Genomic DNA, 16291 nt, shown 5'->3' on the forward strand with positions numbered 1-16291 from the left:
CTTTTTCCTTTATTTTCCATTTTAATAAAAAGAGGAAAAAATTGAGGTAACTTGTAAGAGAGAAATGAAAAATAAATAAATAAATAACTTGCCTTTGAGTTAAATAGTTGAGATAAGGGGTCTTATTTGTTCGTTTTAACCATGAATAACATAAATAATTATTTTTTATTTAAAAAACTTATTGTACTACATGAAACAGTTTATGGTTATATAAACAAATATATTACCTGGTATTAATAATGAGATTGTTTTACGACTTTACAAATATAAAATATTTAATTGTTTAAAAATATAGTACTTTGATGATTAATCATCATGTTTGGCTGTTACAAATTTTATAAATACACTACTAATGTGAGTGGATTGTATTATTTGAGAAAGATTAGACAATTAAGAAAAGAGAATTCTGAGTCTTAAACAATTTTAACCGAAATACTTAATTGATTTCTAAACTGCTTGTTATAATTTTCTCTTTTAGGTTTAATAAGAAAATTATTTAATTCTGAATTTCTGATTCCCAAAATTTAAAATTTGTATGCTTATAGTATTTAACATTAAACGTAAAAATGTAAACTAAGAAGTTTTTTTATAAAAATTAAAATAAAATCTAATATTTTCATATACTATTAAAGTGAACTTGTTCCATTGAAAAAAAAAATACTTAAATTTGAATTTTGGAAATTAGAAAAAGAAAAACATATATATAAAGATATTTTAGTAAATAATTTTAGGATTAAATATGTTTTTAGTCTCTATACTTTAAGATGATTTTGGTTTTAGTCCCTCTTTCAAACTAAGGTACAATTTAGTCCTTCAACCTTAAAAAAACTCTGGTTTTAGTCCTTTTTACCAGAAATTTTTTAACTTTATTTGCTGTTTCAAGTACGTTTCATTATAGTATTTGGATTATTTATCCTGTTTGACACATTTTTGCTTCAATGTTAACTCAGAAACGCGTTTGAAATAGCAAATAAAGTTAAAAAAATTTGGTAAAAAGGACTAAAACCAAAATCGCCACAAAGTATAGGGACTAAAAACATATTTAACCCATAATTTTAATAAAACTAACCAAGTACTAATGATATAATAATCCATATAATTACTTTTATATATATTTTTATGACTTGCAAACCAAACAATAAAATATTTCTTCTTTAGTTTTCTTTATGAAGGTCTTGTCAATGTCATGTTTAATCTGATTAACCTGTTAAGATGTATATCCTGAGTTAATTAAATTTTTCACCAAAAGAAAGTTAATTTAAATGAATTTTAATTTAACTTAACGTGATTTAAAGTTTAGCTACCACAATGTTAATAAGATCATTGACCTGGTTATTATTTTTATTTCTTATACTTTTATTTATTTAATAAACTTGTATGGGGCTAAGTTTAAGTTCAACAAATTTTGAAAATTAGACAGATTCAAACATTTGAATGAAAACTATTGAACAAAATAATTATGTTTTTATTAGTTAAATTAATCTATAGAGAATTTAAATTTTTATTTAAATAATCTATAAATTGCTTATGCATTAGTTAATTATAATTTATGAAGTAAATTCTATTTATTTTCTTATAAGAAATTTTGTCCAGACAAATTCTTATAATTTATTTTTCATGATTATCGGATTTAGCCATTATTAGGCTTGCCACTCAAAATTAAACAGATAATTTTTGGTTCACGATTAAATTAGTCTAATCTAACTAGAAAAACTCTCAATGCATAAACTTGAATGTGTCAAGGTTTACTTTGTAATTCTAAGGAAAAGCTCTCCTTTTTTTTTTTTAATCATTTTGGATCACACAATAGTAAAGAATTGAGTGCACTAAAATATCAAAAGTATGTTTATTATAAACTTATATGCTTCTACATAGAACTTCTAATTATAAATTATTCAATTTTGAGCTCAATTTTAATCAAAATGAATTCTACAATATCATGTTTGTTAGCATTCAGCACCTTATTATGTATTTTAAGGAAAAATAATCTAATCCACTCAACTTCAAAGCTTAATTTAACTTTATGTCAAATTACATAATAAGCATCAAATATATTTTATGCTTTTGATATAGTAAATGCTTTATTTGTAAAAGAAAAAAAAACAACTTTTGTAACCTTAACCAGGATGAGACTCATTAAACCGTCCTTCAACAATTCTATATAATAACAAATAAATAGTTTTTGTTCATCATGGTAGACAGGGTGATGAAATTCATGCAACTACACCTATTGAACACAAGCATACCATTGCCGTGTTGCTTAAGCCACTGTGACGATGACTAATCAGGCAACTGATGGCGGTGTTAGATAACACGTTAGAACACAATACCAAGTGGCAACAAGCTCAGGTATTTATCATATTAGGACATGCTTCTGGAATGCTGTCAAAGCAGTGCCAATCTACCAGTCACCGCGTCCACAGATGATTTTGGTCCTGACAAAAAATGCAGCACATTACAAAAGCTGTCAACAAAGAAAAAAGGTAGCAACTTTGAAAAACATCAGCATCAAATCCAAGACTGTGACATTCAATTGTTCAATTCTGCAGAAGCATTTAGATTTTCTTGCACGTGTTTTTGGTCTTACATGACATGCAGGCAACAGGAAGCTTACCAGGTCCAACAGCAAGAACAGTTTTTGATCCTGCCGAAACCTGAACATATAAAAGCGTTAGCAATGATACTATCAAAAGCCACAATGTGAGGATGTTAGAAGATGAAAGCAAACCCTTCAACAATCAATGCTATTGCATTACTAAGTTAGTATTAACAATTACACAAGGAGAGTTCATCACTAAGTATCAACTCTATGCTAGATTTATAAGGTGATGCTATACTTTATTTCTAGCCAAATATGAGGCATTACCTGTGTTCTTCCTGCGTCAGCAACAACAAATGTAGGAAGGCCAATACTCTCAGCTGCGTCCTTCAGTTTATTCCTGATCCAAAGAGAAGTCATCAATGCATTGTAGGTCTTGTTCTACTGAACAAGTGAATTTACAGTATCCAGATTAAAATCACATGCTTACATCTCTTGTTGATTCCTACAAGTCACAACAATTTTGGGCTGGCCACACTGTTCCCATTGTCTCAGAAGAGACCTATCACTGCAAAAGTACAAGGTGCTGGAGTTTATTACAGCAATAAGCTTGCTGGTAGAAGCTATTATATCAAAGAATACGTAGTCTAAATGAACTTTTAAGGTATAATAATATCGCTACAAAGTATAGCAAAATCACAGGTATGAAATAATCATCATTTTCATGTTCAATATGAAATGCTTTAAAACTAAACATGTCAAGTTCCTATTTTCATTTGCTTTAAGGTAATGAAAATTATCTCCTTGAGTATAACCAACTTTACAGTATGCATCTAAAAAAACTGACAACAATGTCATCCCAGCACTGGATTATGTTAAGTCACAACCATATTGGCCATCATGCGCCTACAAAAGTTGTCCTGAAGGTTGAACAACATGGCACAATCTTTTAAACATTATGTGAACCTAGATGTGGTCTTGTTTCTTCATGAAGGAGATGTTGGTAGGTGAATTCCCAGGACTCCAAGGACCACTAATTAGATATCTAGAACATGCCCCAATGCTTTGAAATGGACACTTCTCAGAACAAAAGTACCTTTGCATTAACTCAGCATACATGCCAGTTGCAGCATCTGCAACAAAATGTAAATGTAAAGGCATAAACTAAGAAACATAAAGGATGCAAAAGGAAGTGATAAAGAAATTTGTAATAGTGAAAAGAGACTCTTGACAAATTTGAGTTAAACAACACTTCAAAAGTTAGCAATAGTTTGATATCTTACGAGCACATTGAGATGCAATCTTTCCAGATTTCATCTTCAAGTCTTGTCGAACGACCAGAACCTGACAGAAAAAAGTGCACTTTTTAAAATCAGAAGTGGTTTTTGTACATAAAATGGTAGATGTTTCTAACAATTAAAAGGAATGCATGTAACATCTATTTACCTGCCCATGAATTTTTTGAAACAGAAGAGGAGTTCAATTAATCTAATTATTGAGTAATTAGATTCATGGATACAAAAAACTTTGTATACACTGCTGCTTCAAATTACTTCTAAAAAAGTAAAAAAAATTATAAACTTGTTCCTGGGTTTTGTTCAGTGATTCTACAGAGAAAACTGTTCACATATAATCATCAATGATTAAACAAGGTCATTCGGCAAACTTTCCTCCTAACTGAGAAAAAGCAGATGGATAGTAAGGGAACAATTTTAATCATGCACGTCCTTCCGATAAACATGAATGACTTGCTTACATGATGTACAGACAGTGGCAAATGTGATGAAGGTAACCATATGCAGGTAAACCTCTAATGATACGAGAGAGTGGCAAATGTGATGAAATGACAAACCATTTTAAGTTCTCGGTCACCATTGCTGGAGACTGAGAGTTTCTCTTGAAGCTTGGTAGATGACAATTGTTTCTTGGACAAGTGATTTCTACTGGGCTTCGTTAAATCTAACAACAACCCAAAAATGAAACCTATAACAAGACCTGGAATGAAGTTCTCTGCCTTGAAGCTCCCTGCGAACCATTCTCCCTTTTGTTTCTGTTGTTGCTATACAAACAAACACTCAGGCAAACAAATAGCAAATTCAAGGTACACAGCGTATGAAAACGCACAAAATAGAATTGACATGGTTCCCAATATATAAGGGGTAAAAAGAAGTAACTCAAAGATTGGAATTTTGGACCACCCCTTTCCTGAGGGAGAGGTCCATGGTTGTTCAAAAGGATGGTGAAACATTTTATATATCAAATGAATTTCCCTGAATAAACTATGAGGATATAGTGAAAGAGTGCAATACCTATCTTGTTCAGTTGTTTGGACAAAAAAACATAAAAGGGAAGTGAAAAACATGAACTAACCTTATCCCTAGGTTGATTAGAATTTAGGATTGAAGAGAACATTGAGTTTTTGCAGCGAAGGAAGAAGGAACATGAATGGGTAAATTTTGAATGTTTGAAACTGAAAAGTGCTATTATCTTACCCTTAGCTCAAAAGGGTAAGCGAATTTTGAGAAGATGAAGATTTACTGGAGTAGAGACATGCCGCATTAAGGAAGAAGAAAAGGTTTAATGGTTATGCTTCCTTCTATATTTTTTTCTTTCGCTTAATTACTGTCTCCCATTTTTGTGTAAGGTGTTTTAAAAAAATAATTTTAATATGTATATTCAAAATATTTTTTTTAATATATTACATACAAATATACAATAATGTAATATATTAAAAAAGTACTTTTTAATAAAAAAAATCAGTATAATATTTATAAAAAAGAAATTAAAAATCATGTATCAACACTTAATATGTTATATTAACTATTTTTCTTTTAAAAGTATATTAAAGCGAGTTTGAAATTAACAGAGGCTGTAACCCTAATCCTTATGTACAAATTGAGAATGTTATCTCCATTTTCCACTTCTTCACGCTTTATCTTCTTCTTTTTCTTTTTTGCATTTTAGTAATATGCACAAAACCAATCTCACTGTGACCAAATTGCGCAGCTCTAACTTCGTATGTTATTTGTGGTCAGCGAGAATCATTTGTCAGGTTCACCCTAGTACCCAACTACTTCAGTTTCATATTTTGTTCGTGGTTATTGTAGATAATTATGTTGTTGCAAATTTACAGTTAGGTTTCACGTCCATCTTGTATGACAAAATATCCAAAAGGTTATAAAGGTGCTAATAACGAACACAAACACGTATACATTTTAATTCACGTTCTAAAAATTATAGACATGAGCTATTGAATCAGAAGTACGACTTATCAAAATTTGTGATTTTTTTTAACAGTTTAAATGTGTTAACATAATGTGTGGTGGCTCAATCTCATGTTTGTACAGTCACCTTGTTTGTTTGCTAACGATGCTATTATTCTTTACCATTTTGGTTTCTGATAATGCTCGTGTTTTCCTTTCCTCAACTAGTTTCGCCAGGTCAAATGATTTCCTGTTGCTTATTTTCTTGGATGTTATTTGTTGTTCTCATTCTGTTGCTTTGTTTTTCAATATTCATTGGGGATGTTATTTGTCGCTTATTACTACTATATTTAAGGCAAAGAGTAGCTTTTCTGGAACCTCAAATACAAGTGTGAAAGTTAACTGATAAGGTAAAAAAAAAAAACTCACGAGTCTGCTTCATCTCCCTTAACTCCTTTCAAGCCGTGCATTGTTGGAAATTTTGGTAGCAAAGTTGAAGCATTGCTATGTCAAAATAATGTTGTTAGAGTTGGGGACTGGGGGAACAAAGGGTCATGATGTCCTTGATTCTGGGTCTGCTGGATCCTTTTTAGATGTGTAATCTTATCTATTTGTGCTTAAGGTTAGAACACAATGTCTGAGTCAGTGAACTGTGTGCAAGTGATCTTATTACCTTTGAGTCTTTCAGAATAGCCTTTCAAAGGTTCGAGCAAAGTCAAAATTGTCCATCTGCTGTCTCAAATTAGATGTCATCTACTGTTCTGCCTCGCACCTAAGATTCGTTTACCCTTTCAGATTTTTTTGAATATCACTAGCAGCAGATTTGGATTTGCGATTTTGCAACATGGCAACTCTTTGTTTCAGTTCTGTTATATGGTCCATGTTCTGCATAGTCGACAACTTGGGCCCTGAATCCTCCTATTCTTAGACAGCAAAGTTTCAACTTTCATATTGAAAATCTTTGCCTCTATTACTTCTGTTACATACAATTGTTATTTCTTTTATTTTATAAGATATTTTGTTGTTTGTTTTTCCAGTGGACTTTATATTTTATTTTCCTTTTCAGAAAAGAGAAAATTTCCACACTGAAAAACAAGTGAGTAGAAGAGACTCTGGTCCCACTTTGTCACTATATCAAGTGAATTCGAAGAGCAGATTCACTGGAGTGTAAGCATCTGTAATAAGTTGACAAGTATCTGGATCTGATCTTATACTTTAACCAAACTGCATAAGAACTCCTCATAGGAAGTGAAGATAGTATAGAAGAAATTTGATAGGTGTTAATGTTATGATGATGAAGTAAATAAGAAAGTGTGCATTGTACGTATGAGTTGCAGGTTTTGGGGTGAATTGCTAAAGCGTGCTGCATGGTTTACCACCATTGTAGGGAGAAAAGGGAAGTTGGCAAGTAAAGGTTTGGAATTGTACACATTACAAAATTCCATGCCCCATCATCCATTCTTATTCCTTCACGTGTCCCCCAAAACTACACAACGAATCCCAGCCACACCTCTTCTACATAACCCTCAACCAACAACATATTCTCCTTATCCTAAATCCTTATTCAACTAACCAACAACCTTAATTTCCCTCTTTCCTTTTCAACAATGGAATCCCATGCCTCCAATTCAAACTCTCATCCTAACCATAATAACAGCCACCACCACCACCACCCCCCTAGGTTCAAACCCAGCCAACCCATCTCCGACCGAATAGTCCGTGCCCTCCGCCACCGTCTCCGCCTCCTCCACCGTGCCGGCTCCACTTTCTTCATATTCGGTGCCACCGGTAACGTCTACACTGTCACCCTCTCCTCCACCCCCTCCTGCACCTGCCCTGATCGTACAACCCCATGCAAGCACATTCTCTTTGTTTTCATTCGAGTTCTGGGCGTGTCCCTTGATGATGTCTGTCTAAGGAGGAGGACCCTTCGTCCCTGCCAGCTCCAACGCCTCCTCGGCAAGCCCACTTTGCCAGAGGCAGTGGCGGGCGGCACCCTCCGACAGAGGTTTCACCAACTGTTCTTCAATGGAGGGTCAAGGAGGCCAAAGATAGAGACGGAGGAGGGTGCGACGTGCCCGGTTTGCCTTGAGGAAATGGAGAAGGAGCAAAAGCTGGTTGCATGTGGGACATGTCGTAACCCTGTTCATGAAGAGTGCTTGATGAGGTGGAAGAGAACAAGGGGAAGAAGATCGGCTAGTTGTGTGATTTGTAGAGCAAGGTGGAGGGATACGGCGGAGCAGGATCAATATCTGAACCTTTCTGCGTATGTTAGTGAAGATGACATCGGAGAACCTGCTGGGGGGCTCTGCACCGGCTGAGTTTCATGTACATATAATATAATGTTTGATGTGTGGTTAAAGAATCATAATCACAATTAACTGAAACTGTTTATGTTGCAATTATGATTAGTCAGAATACTTGTATATTGTTTCTGTAGTTCATACTTTGCAATTTGCTTCTTTTCAAATGGAAAAAAGACATAGTTCGACACCGCAGAGGTGTTTTACCAGGAGAAAACATACTGATTCAAACATTAAGCCACTTTCAAAATTTATCATAACTTACAACGTTGATTTTGAGAAAATTGAAATTTTTCATTTTTCTGAATAAATAGAACTCATTTCGACTGAATAATGGCTAAATTTTAAAAATACAGATTATTTTGAAATGGCTTTGTTTAATGCATTGCATAAATATACTTGTTTAAACTTTATTTTGGAATTTGTTGAAAATAAAATACTTTTGCAATATTAGTTTGTTTAAAATCATTTTTCGTTGATTGCAGCAAATCTTAAATTAAATGAAACTAAATTGTAAATGTTAACTTAATTCCATCCTTTTATATTATTAAAAATAAAGATATAGAAAATTATGACATGTTCTTTTTATTCTTTTTAAATGAGATGGTTTGAGAGTAACTGTCCTTTTCCAGATAAATCTCCAATATAAATTAAAATGTATTTAGCAATATTTTAATTTTCAAAAAATATTTATTTTTAAAAACGTATTTGAAATTTAATGAAAGAATTACTTATTTATATTTATAATATATACAAATTAATAAAGAAAAAACACTTAAAATTGTTTTTTAGTTAGTTTTTTTATATACGCATTTTTTTCTATTTTAAATAATAATAGTAATAAATTAACTATTTTTACAAATAATTATAGAAATTCAATTCCTAATAAACATCACATACACAAGAATAATTTTTTTGTTATGATCAAAACTTATGAGGATAACTGATCTAACTTATTATATGAGACAAGTTTCTAGCATGTAAATTTTTATACATTAAACAATTATTTGGCAGATTATACGCCCATTTGAATGAATGAAAAATAAATATAAATCATATAAAATCAATGTATTAGTATTTTAAATATATAAAGTTAAAATTGATGTTTTTTCAAAGATAATAAATTAAAATATTAAATCATTCTTAAATATCTAAAGATAATATAAATGGATTGATTTAATACTAAAAATACTTCCCATCATTATAATATTAGTTAATTAAAAAATATATATTTCTTATAAATTTTAAATTAACGCTGATATAATTTTTTTTCTTGTCATCTTTTGGATTTATTTGAGAGTAAAATATCATTTGTGTTTTATTTTTATTTTTTCGTGTCTTGTATTGAGCTATGTGTTTGCATACTTTGGGATAAACAGAGCTTGTGTTGTGGCTTTACGAGTTCTCATCGGAAGCAATGGAAGACGCCGGGAAACCTCTGAAGTCCGGCAACCCATCGCGTAAGGTGGTTGATTTGGCTGCCGGAGAAGCACACAATCTCGTTCTTACTGGTGAGTATCCCAATTCATTTTTTTTTTTTGTGAAAGAAAATTGAAATTTCAAATTTCATTGCTTGTGTGAAGCGTTGAGCTGAGGGTTGAATTCTTGCCGTGGTTTGCAGGGGATGGCAGTGTGTACAGTTGGGGTAGGGGAATGTTTGGAAGGATTGGGAGTGGCTCAGAAAAGGATGAGCTTTTTCCAGTACAACTCAAATTTGGAAACGCGAATCCAAATGGAACACAAGACACTGTCAAGATCGTGGGAATTGCTGCTGGTGCTTATCATAGTCTCGCTCTTGCAGGTTCACACCTTTCAGTGCTTTCCAATACTTCACACCTTTCAATTTCCCCCTTTTTATATAGATATCCCACAAAACTTATCTGCATTTCTTTGGATGCTATTAGTCATGTACTCCCATGAGATATAGGATCTCGTCTTCTAAATCTGCACAATAAATGTTTTCGTAAATGGTCAATATAAATTGCCAAGATACAGTTCCAATTTTGATAAGATAGCAAAACTGCAAGCTAACTGCATGTAAGTTTTGTTCTATCTAGACAAAGAAAACTCGAGTGCAGTTCTTTGAGTGTCTTTAGTGTTGTTCCTTGAATAGATCTATCATTTTTTAAATTTGTCTTCTGATTAAAAATTGTAGTATAACGTGCTGGTCAGAAATAGATGAAATAAACTCCAAAATTGATTTTTGTTCAAGAATAAAATTTAGTATATCAGACCTTGTTTCTCTTTTGCTGAATTCTTAGGTCACCTGGACAAGAATAAATAAAAATTCATCAGAATATAGTAACTTACTTCCTCAGCGTATTGTTATTAAGAGGAACAGTTCATCTTATTTTTGGAGAAATGAATTTTCATCTTACATGCTCCATAATGAGCAGGTGACCGACCTCCTGCAGTATAATTTCATTTTCATTGTTGTTTGCTGAAATGTGAACGCAGAAGTTAAATCATAAACTGTTGTCTGCTAACTCAGATTTCCAGATTGGAATCTTTTTCCCTTGATGGTAACTCTAGCTAAAGTTTCCCAATTATTAGTAACCTTGTTGCTAAACCTTCATAAGTGTGATAAGTGTATGCTTGAATTTAGATTTGTCAAACAGATACGAAACATAGCTATTGGAACTTAGGCTGGTTCTTTTGATTTGAATTTGAAGGTATTCCGCCATCTAATTCTTCAGTCTGTGTTGGCAGAAGATGGAGCTGTTTGGTCTTGGGGTTACAATTTCTGTATCCTTAATATGCTTGGAATCCATTGGTTCATCTCAGTTAATATATATTGCTTGTTTTTACTTTAGAAGTTTGTTGAATTTATGTTCTGTACTGGACCTACACCCTTGACTAATGTATGGATGGTCAACTTGGTACAAATGGAGAGAAATCACATGACAAAGAATATGAGGTTGGAGACAATTCTTTAGTTCCCCGGTTACTGAACAGGTTTGATGAATTGCACCCTGTCAATTCTTCATCGGATGTGTCTGAAACAGAAGCCAAAACATCACTTAAGGTATAACACGAATTGCATTCATTTTCTTAATCTAAAGTGGAAACCAAGGTGACTTCGCACTGTTCAACTTTCACAGATATGTGCTATCAAAGCTGGAGGAATGATGTCTCTGGCTATTGATAACCGTGGGACCCTATGGATGTGGGGAAACTGCCCACAGCAAAGTAAAGAAGGTGAGTTAGCACTTGTAAGCAGTTTCACTCCAACTCCAGTTAGGGATTTTCTGGGTCGATCTGTTGTCAAGGTTGCATGTGGAAATGAGCATATCGTAGCTCTGGTTAGTGCTGGCGAATCATACAATGGTGAAGATCTAGTATGCTACTCTTGGGGTTATAACACCCGTGGCCAATTGGGCTTGGGGGACAGAGAGAACAGGCTGCATCCGGAAGTTGTTAAAACATTTGATGAGGAATCACCCTATGAGGTGGCATGTGGTGCCTATCACACTGCTTTGCTAACTCGTATAAAGAAAAGTAGTAGTGACACATTAGACAGCACATGCTGGACCTTTGGCCTTGGAGATAATGGCCAGCTTGGGCATGGAACAACACAAAGCACATTATTTCCTACACCTGTTAAAGAATTGCCACAAAATGTAACCCTTATTTGTGTTGACTGTGGTTTGTTTCATACAAGCGTAGTTTCCTCAGATGGGGATGTGTGGTCATGGGGAATGGAGAAGGGTCTTGGCTTATGCCCTGATGCTAGTCGAGCTGGAACAGATTCTGGTGATGCACTGTCTCCCCGTCTTATGTCATGGAAGCCAAATCAACCTAAATTCCCAGATCCAGTTAAACTTGCATGTGGGGCCGCACATACTGTTATAATTGCGCAAGGGGGATATAGAATGTGGTCTTGGGGTAGGGGAAGAAGTGGAGTTCTTGGAGATGGTAAAGGAGTAGATTGTTACACTCCCACGCTCGTACAATGGCCTCAAATGATGGATGACGCTGAGGAAGAGGAAGTAAAAAGCGATGGTGAGCAAGATAAGGCTAGAGAAAAGGAGACTGAAGCAACAACTGAAGCAGAAGAGAAACTATCCTCAGCGTTGAATGAGCTGAAGCTGCTTCAAACAAAGCTATCTGTGATTAAAAAATATGCCAGTATACTGCATGGTTCTGTTTTTGGAAAGCCCTTTGACGAGCAAGATATCCCTGATTCATTGCAGAATTCAGGTTCATTTGACATGGGAAAAGAATGGGAGAAGATGTTAGAGACCGCAGATCATAGGAAGCTAATTAGGTTGGAAATGTTTTACCGAGACATGCTTGCTGGAGTAAAAGATGAACTAATGAAGAGAAGGATCAAGGAAATTGTAAAGGAGTGTCTCCAATCTTCAGAGGTGTAAAATCAGTATCTAAATGGAAAACATGATACCATTCGGAAAAAGTATTAAGCTATTTGATCATTCTATTTTGCACCATTTACTACTCACCCTAGTTGATCATTTAATTTTGCACTAGTTTAATTCGATACCACATAATCTGTATTAAAATCTCCAACCCAAACCTCACCTCCCTTCTACACAAATGACCCTCACGTGTTTAATGCCATTGGAACTCGCAGAAACAAACCGAAAATGACAATATCGTTAATTTGCGTGTCAATTTTGTCACATTCTTAGTTTTACAATACTAGATATAAAACGGAAAAAAAAAATATTACCGAATACAGCATACGTTTCATTTTAATTTTTTATCAAACCAGAAAAAGAGAATATATTGTGATTATTCATATCTCCAATTTCCTGATCCACGATACATTTTTATACTACCAAGATTTTATACTTATTTTCGTTTTTCACTTCTACATTCCACAAGCTTTTCTTCCTTTTTTTTTTATCAAATCACAAGTGCAAATCGAAATGAATTTTCTGGTACAAGTGCCTATAAATAATTCAAAAACTTGTTTGTCATCGAGGCTTTTATATAACTTCGGCTATAACTTTCATATTTTTTATTGTTTTGGTGGGTCACTAAAGTGTAAAATTTTATATGATAGGTACAATGAAAGCAATCAATTATTCCGGTCCCGCTGGATAATGTGTACCCGGCATTGCGTTTTCCATAATCAAGCACCTAAAGGTGCTTTAGCTGTCCACACATGGCACATCTCAACATTCCATACCAGAAACTTCCCTCGGATAAGTCCAAAAACCAAACATGTCTGACTAAAGAAGGATATATGTATTACATAAGAGTGCTGCATTAGCATATATATACAATGTTAAATCCCAGTTTACAATCAATGCCGGCCTTTTCATTCATACTAAGAAAAACTTGCATAAACTTCAATCAACAAATGGGCTATTATACAATTCCTGCATTTCATACTAGTAGAAGGGGCAACCCAATCCAAAGGAATTTAACCAAAGAATAATGAGAACGTAGGATATCTCATTTTCATATTATATAGAGAGAACTCTAAATAAAAAAAGAAAAATTAAGATAAACGCAGAATAAACCACCGTGAGATATCTCTAGTAATAATTAATGAATCAGAAAGAATATTCAACTACCTTCCCAAATAAGCCAGCCATAATCATGGCCCATATTTATGCTGCCTCACTTCAGACTTGGAGAATACGCTGCCGATAGCACTAAGCCTCTGGACAATATTCCCAATGTCTCGCAGGACGGCCCCATCCTGACGTAGGTCTTGCTGAACAATTCACACAAATTACCTGCTTGGCAACGTTGCACTCACCAGCAGAACCAGACAGTTAACAGATCGCATCTCCCACTCCCAAGTACATCTCAGTTTGCCATTCCATTAACTAGTTCTCAGGGTTGTCAAAGTTTCTTAGGTAGATCATATGCCTTTTTCAGAAACTTGGAAGCTGATTCATCATTTCTATAACATAATACACGTAACAATGTGTTTGGTTCTGACGGATTCCACTGTCCTGAAGTGGGAGGTAATGGAAGTTTAGACCTGGCGGAGGATTTATATGTCTCCATGGTCAACCGTCTAAACTGCTCTATGAGGGTCTCTGTGTCAGTTCTGAAAAGGGGAAGGATAGACCTCGCAGTTGTTGAAAACTTATCTATTAATTCAGAAGGCAAGCCATCCCCATTTGCCCAAAACAATTCCTTCAGAAATTTGAAATCATCCTCGATGATCTGAGAATCCTTCCGGTTAAAAGCACGGGAGGGACCTCCAGCAAGCAATACAAGCAAGAATCCATCAAAGGAAGCTCTCATTATTTCAGTAACAATTCGTGTGCGAATTCTTTCATGAACAGTATCTGAAATGAACATTAATTTCCGCTCAAGTTCCTGAAGGTATGGCTCAATTCTTGAAGATGCTGGATCCCCAACGTACAAACCATCCAATAAAACATGGCTTAGATCATGAAAGACAACTCTATAGGCTGCAGCCTCGCAGAGTTGCTGAATTCCTTCAAGACACGCAGCTGGAGATAGTTCAAACTTCTTTGCTAATCCATTTGAAAAATCTTCCACATGAGCAGATTCAGAGTTCCGTAGAAGGGTAATTATTCTTTTTTCCAGAACATCAAATTCACCCAGGATCCACTGCAAAGTATTAATGCGAACACAGAGTTGTGGTATTCCAGAAGAGCTATCCCCATTTGTTGCAACCTGAGGGTTTCTCTTCTGAGGATTTGGAGATTTATCTTTTTTCTTCCCAAAGCCCTGAAACTTTGAACCGATAGTGCACCTGGTCAATGCTGGCATTGTTGGAAGAAATGTGTTTCGTGATCCTGAATATTAAAACAAAGATAGTTACTAAAGATGCCAAATATCAGAGCTCCGATGCTCAACTATAAAATTCCAACATCATTTACCACAGCCAGATTTTGCTTTGATGACATAATACTGAAGGCATTTGTCAAGGCCATTCATCACTTCAGGAAGCATTGCAGGATGCATGGGTATCGGAAGCTGAAAGAAAGCATCCAATGTCTCATTTATAATCCGCAAAACATCAACAGCAGATGGAGCATATCCTTCCTGATTTGCTTGAGGACTCCAAACCTAGGATTGGATAACACAGTAAACTAAGTTAGTTCATGACATGGGCATTCAATTGATGCAGATAACCAGAAAACACGAAAAACAATCACACGCATAAATGAACCTGCTATCTCTAATCAATTAAGAGAATTTCATCATGCAAAGAAATACACAACATACAAATGTTCAGAACTAAATTTATGATGTTTCATCTGTAAAATCATGAGTCTAAGGGTGTGTTTAGACAAACAACTTGACCAAGTACTTATCCAATATATTTGATAATAAAAATATTGAAATAAGCTAAAGGGCTTATCTTGATAATCTTTACCAAGAAACTTATAGCTCTTTTCAAAGAGTTTCTAGCAGTCATAAGTTGTTTTCAAAATCTAAAGTAATCTTCATAAAAGTTCTTCCAACCCCGTCCTAATTTGTATCAAAATGCTCATCCGCAACAATTCTCATAGGTAATAGTGTCAATGAAAATCATCAACTGGTAACAAAAGAAAAGATAATGGATGCAAACCTCTTGCTGCAGATTCCTATCGACCCACTCCTTTAGTCTGTCTATTCTAGTTTTAATCCATATTTTCACAAGGTTGGCAATTGCCCCTTCGGCCTCATAAGGAGGCATCTCACGGATAATTGCTTTACCTCCATCATCGCTTTCCACTGAATCCTCCACAGCTATCTGCACAAGGTCTTTCTCTAACTGATCGGCAGCTCTCAACACTTGAACCGCATCAGGTGTCAATTCTGTGATACCTGATATGAACTGCTTTAATTCGTTTCCATAGCATGAGTGGAGGGTGGCCACAGCAAGACCTGCTGCCAAAGGATGCCACCTCTTAAGTATTGGACTGAAGACTTGTTTTTCATTGGTTGCCAGGCTACCTACATCCTTCGCAAGGATGGCAAGGACAGGGAGAGCATTTGGCTGATTTTTGGATGCTCTCCTGCTGGAGTCTGCCTTCTCCATTATCTATGCAGCAGCAAAACAAACATATTTCAGAATATACATTCATTAAAATACAGAGAGGCTAACAGATGAAGAATTTAACATCGATACTAAAGGCATAAATGTAATTTACAATCAAAATCTATCAACACAACCAAACTATCCATTAGACTGCATATGGATATCCAGACCTTTGTTCCCTATAGACCCTGTAAAATGTGCAGAAGTTATATTTTCATACGCAAGAAACCAGTGAGTTAAATAGTTGTCTCCCACCCCCGCATCC

At 34.7% G+C, this 16291-nt stretch overlaps 4 protein-coding genes across 7 annotated transcripts in view; 2 read left to right on the top strand and 2 right to left on the bottom strand.

Annotated features, from left to right (window-relative positions):
* Positions 1-2112: 2112 nt before the first annotated feature.
* On the bottom strand, positions 2113-5128 carry LOC106760974 (peptidyl-tRNA hydrolase 2, mitochondrial). Of its 3 annotated transcripts, none has more exons than XM_014644434.2 (8): positions 4910-5128; positions 4392-4598; positions 3823-3883; positions 3636-3672; positions 3030-3107; positions 2867-2939; positions 2588-2654; positions 2113-2435 (listed from the first exon to the last, which is right to left on the bottom strand). In XM_014644434.2, coding segments are annotated over exons 1-8 (567 nt in total). In that variant the 5' UTR covers positions 4952-5128; the 3' UTR covers positions 2113-2433. The 3 variants fall into 3 exon arrangements, with proteins under 3 accessions (XP_014499920.1, XP_022636496.1, XP_014499919.1); XM_022780775.1 differs by having other exon boundaries at positions 2615-2654; positions 4392-4589; positions 4910-5127; XM_014644433.2 differs by having other exon boundaries at positions 2615-2654; positions 4910-5124.
* Positions 5129-5674: 546 nt separating this feature from the next.
* Positions 5675-8181, top strand: LOC106761588. The gene is made up of 3 exons (XM_014645151.2): positions 5675-5722; positions 6809-6909; positions 7080-8181. Exon 3 carries the CDS (start codon positions 7350-7352, stop codon positions 8061-8063), a length of 714 nt encoding a protein of 237 aa, XP_014500637.1. The 5' UTR covers positions 5675-5722; positions 6809-6909; positions 7080-7349; the 3' UTR covers positions 8064-8181.
* Positions 8182-9370: 1189 nt separating this feature from the next.
* Positions 9371-12504, top strand: LOC106759771 (ultraviolet-B receptor UVR8). Of its 2 annotated transcripts, none has more exons than XM_014643104.2 (5): positions 9371-9556; positions 9667-9846; positions 10755-10790; positions 10913-11070; positions 11147-12504. In XM_014643104.2, the coding sequence occupies exons 1-5, from the start codon at positions 9463-9465 to the stop codon at positions 12416-12418; spliced, it is 1740 nt and encodes a 579-aa protein (XP_014498590.1). In that variant the 5' UTR covers positions 9371-9462; the 3' UTR covers positions 12419-12504. The 2 variants fall into 2 exon arrangements, with proteins under 2 accessions (XP_014498590.1, XP_014498591.1); XM_014643105.2 differs by having other exon boundaries at positions 9408-9556; positions 10718-10790.
* Positions 12505-13233: 729 nt separating this feature from the next.
* LOC106762087 overlaps positions 13234-16291 on the bottom strand; it is a 5173-nt gene continuing 2115 nt past the window's right edge. The window contains exons 3-5 of the mRNA XM_014645795.2: positions 15574-16029; positions 14879-15068; positions 13234-14794 (exon numbers count right to left, since the gene is read on the bottom strand). Coding sequence (XP_014501281.1) covers positions 13863-14794; positions 14879-15068; positions 15574-16029 — 1578 coding nt within the window. The 3' untranslated portion in view covers positions 13234-13862. The remainder of the gene's footprint in view (positions 14795-14878; positions 15069-15573; positions 16030-16291) is intronic.

This window comes from Vigna radiata, chromosome 5, assembly GCF_000741045.1.
Source record: "Vigna radiata var. radiata cultivar VC1973A chromosome 5, Vradiata_ver6, whole genome shotgun sequence".
NCBI lineage: Eukaryota > Viridiplantae > Streptophyta > Magnoliopsida > Fabales > Fabaceae > Vigna > Vigna radiata.